We start from the raw sequence: 6,101 nt of genomic DNA, 5'->3' as shown, positions 1-6,101 counted from the left end.
AACACTGCATGAGTAGTACGACACATTGTGGAAAGCACATCGGAAACAGGGGAGGAGGTAATTATTAATTCATCCAAGGAAGGAGAAATCTGGATTTCTGTTGGAGAGAATTCTGTAGCTGGGGAATGACATTTGGTATTCATTTTCCTTGATTTATGCATGCGAAAAGAACGCAATCGCTTTGTACGGGTGGGAACTTTGAGCAAGGTAGGTTCACTAGAGGGAGGAAGTGAATTCTGAAGAGAAGGTTCAGACGATGGCTGTACAGTGTCCTGGGAAGTGGGAGCTAGAGGAGGCAGGGAGGAAGTACTCTCCATTTGAGTTGCCTGAATCTGGGTAGAGGGGGCAGGAGGAGGAACAGCAATAGTGGGAACTGAAACAGTTGGCATGCTGTGGGAGGGGGAATTTGGAGAAGTGGGTAGTGCAGAAGGTGGTTGAGAAGTAGTCGCCAAATGTAGGGCAGGAATGAAATGACGACCATAAGCAATGCCATGACAATGGGGGAAGACGCTAATTCCATATTGCTGTATAGTGCATAGACCCAGAAGCACATCAACGGGAAACTGTACTTCAGCCACATAAAGAGGGATTTGAATCACTGGACTTTGAGGATGGAGACTGATAGGAAGATGGATCTTACCTTAAACTGGATATGGAACACCATCTACGTTAGTAAGTTGGAGATCGGAAGGTTCCAAGATTGTAGCATGCTTATAGGAAAGGCGGAGTTTGTTGAAGGTGGAAGAAGATATAATATTTACAGGAGAACCAGTATCTATGAAGAGAGTCATGAGTTATTGAACGGGTTGTTGGGTTGAGGAAGAAGCCATGTTGGTAGAGCTCAAAGGCGGTGACAGGGACGGAGAAGAAGAAGGTAGGGGTGGAAGGTCTGTGTATTATTATTCAAAAATTGCAGCCCCTCTTACTTCACTGCTAAAGAAAGATGTACATTTCCACTGGTCGTCTGCCCAGGAACAAGCTTTTGCAGACTTAAAAAATGTCCTTACCACTGTTCCTGTCTTAGCTTTCCCTAACTATGACTTACCTTTTATTCTCTACACCGATGCCTCATTCCAAGGTCTTGGTGCTGTCCTCATGTAAGAACAAGACACACACCTTCGCCCTATTGCCTTTGCCAGCAGACTCCTTAACAAAGTTGAACGTAACTATTCTGTCACAGAAATTAAAGCTCTTACTGTCGTATATGCTCTTCGACATTTTAAGGAAATTATTTTAGGCTATCCTGTCACAGTCCATACAGACCGCCAGGCACTTCTTCAACTTTTCAAAGGGAAGAACTTGTCCGGGAAACTTGCTCGCTGGTTCTTGACCATTCAAGAATTCAATCTCACCTTCTCATATGTGCGTGGATCAGCAAACCATGTTGCAGACGCACTTTCTAGAAATGTTGCTGCTATCAATTCCCTCCCTCAGCCAGTCACTCTTACTCATGCGCGTATACAAGCAGCTCAAAGATCCGACCCAGTGTGGAAACGTGTGATATTTTCTCTCGAGTCAGGAGATACATCAGATCATTCAGACTTCCCTACCTCCTTGGACCACTTCAGACTTGTTGATGACGTTCTTTATCACGAAACCTCACTTTCCAACAAGAATGAACCAAACAGACTTGTACAACAACTCGTAGTTCCATCTGACTTAGTACCTGAAGTTCTGTTCCTTTAACATGATTCTCCACTTGCTGCACATCCAGGTAAAGACAAATGCTTAACACAGGCCAGACTTCAGTACTTTCGGCTTAACATGAGAAAGGAAAACCATGCCCACATTGACGCCTCTCATTCTTGTGCTAGCCATAAAGGTCATATTCAGAGTAAAGTTCCCATGTTGAAATACCCAATCCCTAGCAAACCCTTTGATATGGTTGCAATTGACCTTCTCAAATTACCACTCACTTCTAGTAGAAATCAGTACCTGTTTGTGTGTATGGATCATTTTTTCCAGATTCTGCATACTTGAACCTATTCCAGACAAGACTGCGACAACAATTGCAAAGACATTCATTGACAAAGTTATTTGCCCCTTTACTACTTCCAAAGTTCTTCTCTCTGACAATGGCACGGAATTCAACAATGAGATTCTTTCAAATATTTGCAAATCCTTTCAAATAACAAAATGTAATATCGTTGCATACCACCCCAGTTCAAATGGCCTTGTCGAACACCAAAACAGAAAGATTCTCAATGTTCTCCGACACCTCGCTTCTGACCTCCATCTCTCCTGGGATCACCATGTCCCTATGATTCAGTCTTGCCTTAACAGTGGCATCAATATGTCCATATCAGAGTCGCTTCACCTTGTCATCTTTGGTTCCGACAAGCGACTCCCATATGACCTTCTTGCTTCAGAAATAGGTCCCATTTACAACCTTGATGATTTTGTAAAGGTTTCACTTTCAAATTTCAGCTCCAAGAGAATTACTCAGGCTCTTTCTCTCGCCAAAGACGAGATGGCCCGTTTTCAAAATAAAAATGCGAGAGAATCTAACATTGCAACAGGTGACATCGTATATGCCCAGAACCATTCTCCATCTTCCAAGCTTTCACCAAAATTCCTTGGTCCCTTCCGTGTCCTCGGAGCAGAACCTACAAAGTCAAAATAAAACACATTCAGACACAGAATCCATCATGCACCTGGACACCCTTAAGCTTTTCTCTCGAGGTGTAGACTGTGACAATAACCCTCCGACTCCCACAGAACCCCTTCCTCCTTCCCCTCCCCATTCAACGTCCCCTGTCACACACCCATATAATCTTCGCAGCCATCATACTTCTTGAACTTTCAAACCTTATAGCTGCCAAAATGTTCTCCACTACCGTCCTTTCCAATCTTACATGTTATTCCATGTATAAATATATAACGTTCCATATGCCTGCATGTTCATTTCAATATATATCTTTCATGATTGCATTGTACGTCGCTGGGGTCAGCTCCTGATATGTGGCCGAGCGTTTATTGTATTCTAATTCTGTTTGCATTATGCGTAGATGTACTGTACAACAAAAATTGATGTGTCATTGTGTCTGTATGTATGCGCGTGCATGCGTGTGAGCGTGAAGCTTCTAGAAACATTCAAATTACAATTTTCTGTTTAGATAATTAATTAGCATTTTTTCTTGTATGTAAAAGTTGAATGAATGAGAAATAGATTAGTATACTATTAAAATTTGAATTATTACATCATATTTTTGTATATGCTTAATTCTGTGAGCAAGGAATGATTGTGGAATATTTAGATAAATTGGCAACTAAATCTGAGACGCTAACGAGCGTGAGTAAGCGTGGCGTCGGTCAGAGACAGTCACGGACGAGCGACCATTCGACTCAGGTCAAGGGTAAGAAGTGAGAGTGAGAGACTTATATTGTATATTACCTGGGCAATTACACTTTGAAAGTACCTGGAGCTTTTTCCTTTCCACCTTATTGGACAACCAATGAGAGGTGATTGTGCCGACAGCACTGTATGGGGCAGAAACACGGAGCATAAGACAGGAAGAGTTTAGATGTATTTACCTACTGTCCGTCTGGTGTGTTTTCCACAAATTTATGCACCTGCGAGGAAAAAGGTTGCTTAACGTCCCTCTAGCTGTTTTCATAATGTTTCGCCGTCACCTACGGCTCATCTGTGTCATTTTCGTTCACACATTTCATACATACATACATACATATACCAAGGTTTTTTCCCCCTTACTAGGGAGGTAGCCAAAAAGGAAAAGCATAAAATCATTCCCACCCATTCCATCCCCGAAAACACTCCACACCCCTCCACCCTCCCTCCCATCTTAGCACCTCCTAGATGACGGGTCATCCCTGCACCTTGTCCACTGCCTTGGGTCAGTAGCAGTGTCGCAAGACAAAGCACATCCACAGCAAGGCCGCTTCATTAAATCGGCGACCCCCCCCTCTCCGTCCCCCCATATAAAGGAGAGGACGGGGAGAAATCGCTTCGGGCTGCGTCAAAATTTTGTACACACACAAAATTTTGACGCAGCCCGAAGGGTAAAATATACAGGGGTCTTTGCATCCCGTCCTTATTTTTTTCCCAAATTCCAAAAACTTAACCACATGGATCTATTGAACCCTCTCAAAATCCAGCTTCCCCATTCAATAGGTCTGATTCTTTCCGTGACTGTATGAGCGCGTCATTTGGCAGTGTAGTGAGCAGTAATTTGTACGATGACGTAAATGTCAGTAACGTGCACACACATTGCAAGGGACATTGATTGCTTAGGACTGGAAATTGGGCACTTCACTCATTTGTATTATTCGTGTGTGTGTAAACTCTGTGCAACACCATTTTCCACATTATAATTTCTGAATAGTAAGAAAATGGAAAAAGCCTCTGAAAAATAATTTTTCATTTATTCTTATATATTTTTGTGAAGGGCATTTTTGGGGCACAGGGCAAAGGGGCAGGTGCTCGGGCACCCCTGGCACACCCCCTCTGCACGGGCCTGGTAAATGTGCTTATTTTTCATTCTCCCTTTCCACTTCCTGAATGTAATTTTATTCCCCATCCCATTCATCTCTCGACTCTTCCTTCTATGGTTTCTTTATTTTATTATTTTATTTTATTTTGTGTTTATTTTATTTTATTTTATTTTATTTTATTTTACTTTATTTCATTTTATTTTATTGGTCGGGGCCATCTCCTCTCCATGTGACTTCTTCCTTTGCTCTTCGTCTGTCTGTCTGCACAATCTGTTCAAGAATGACTCCTCCGTGTAGTCACTCCTCGACGACCATCTCCAGAGGACAACTTAGTACCCGTTGCACTGGACCTGGACCTTGATGACCCCGTCTGACCTCGAACAAGCCGCGTCAAAGGCCTTAAGGGCGTCTTCCAGCTTGAAGGTGTGGGTAATGAGAGGCTTGACGTCCAAGCGGCCAGACGCAACGAGGTCGATGGCAGTGTTGTAGCTGTGTAGTTATTAGAAAGGTTGGATAATGAAAACATGACGAAATAACGACACACGTGAATAAGTGTGACATACACTTGGTGTGACGCGTATGTCAATGAGGTCAATGGCAGTGTTGTGGCTGTGTAGTCAGTGGAAAGGTTGGCTAAGTAACGTCTTGTTTTTATTATTATTGCTTAACGTCGCACACTCCCCCCTATCCAGAGGCTAGGACGGTGCCTCTTACAGAGGACTTGGTGGCGTGAAATTTAATGAACAATGAATATGCAACACACAGAAATCTAGATATCAATATCTCATGTTTTTTTTAAAAGATTTAATGACACGCGTGACTAAGTGTGACACAGTGTGGCGTAACAGCAGATGTAATCAAGGGTTCTTACCAGTTCGGGTATCTGAAGACGCCGATCAAGTCAACCTCCCTGATGGCGGCGTAGGACAGAGGGATTTTTACTTCTGGTCCTGACAAGCCCCCGAGAACCAGTTTCCCGCCGTTCTCAGTGGCCTGAAACACACAGACACAATCAGTCATTCACTACAGCGGCTTTTGCATCCTCAACAATACTATATGTTAGGGGTAGTCCTCATTCCCGGCCTCACCTCTTCTCTGGCCGTCCCACGACCTTACTGACCCGCAAGTGGACCCATGGGACATGCTCGAGCGACCCAGCCGCGTGACTCGACCCAAGTTTCATTGAGGCCCACGGTTGGACAGAGCCTCCTTGAGGAATGCACGTGCAATACCAGCATCGACCAACCATTAACCTGCATCTCGACCAGCCACGTGATGATGAACACTGGATTCACTGAGTAACGCATACCCTCTCTCTTCCTGAGTCACCGGCGTCAGAACGTTTTGCCTCCGACTTCCCACGCATCACACTTGACCTCATGCCAATTAGGAGCAGGGGTCATGCTCTACCCGTGTATATAAAGGTTTGGCGAACGCCGAAGAAGCAGATCGCCTCGGAGCATCATACATAAGCCTGGCTCAATGCTCCTTTCTTTCTCACCTCCTCCCTCCCTCCCCCGCAAGCCCAACGTAGGGCAAGACTACCAGACTAATACTATGCAACAATTTACATTGCACAGTGTTTCATAATAACTGTAGCCTCAAGTTTCACTAAGTAGAAAAACCGAAACCCTACAGTGGCTGTTGTC

At 44.0% G+C, this 6,101-nt stretch overlaps 1 protein-coding gene across 1 annotated transcript in view; it reads right to left on the bottom strand.

Annotated features, from left to right (window-relative positions):
- Positions 1-3,370: 3,370 nt before the first annotated feature.
- LOC143027101 (sorbitol dehydrogenase-like) overlaps positions 3,371-6,101 on the bottom strand; it is a 13,034-nt gene continuing 10,303 nt past the window's right edge. Inside the window, exons 7-8 of the mRNA XM_076188068.1 lie at positions 5,324-5,445; positions 3,371-4,941 (exon numbers count right to left, since the gene is read on the bottom strand). Of these exons, the coding sequence (XP_076044183.1) occupies positions 4,782-4,941; positions 5,324-5,445 (282 nt within the window). The 3' untranslated portion in view covers positions 3,371-4,781. The remainder of the gene's footprint in view (positions 4,942-5,323; positions 5,446-6,101) is intronic.

This window comes from Oratosquilla oratoria, chromosome 7 (genome assembly GCF_046742065.1).
Source record: "Oratosquilla oratoria isolate Oo_2021 chromosome 7, ASM4674206v1, whole genome shotgun sequence".
Taxonomy (NCBI): Eukaryota; Metazoa; Arthropoda; class Malacostraca; order Stomatopoda; family Squillidae; genus Oratosquilla; species Oratosquilla oratoria.
The sequence above is the reverse complement of the archived record's forward strand: the minus strand, read 5'-3'. Positions and strand labels throughout refer to the sequence as shown.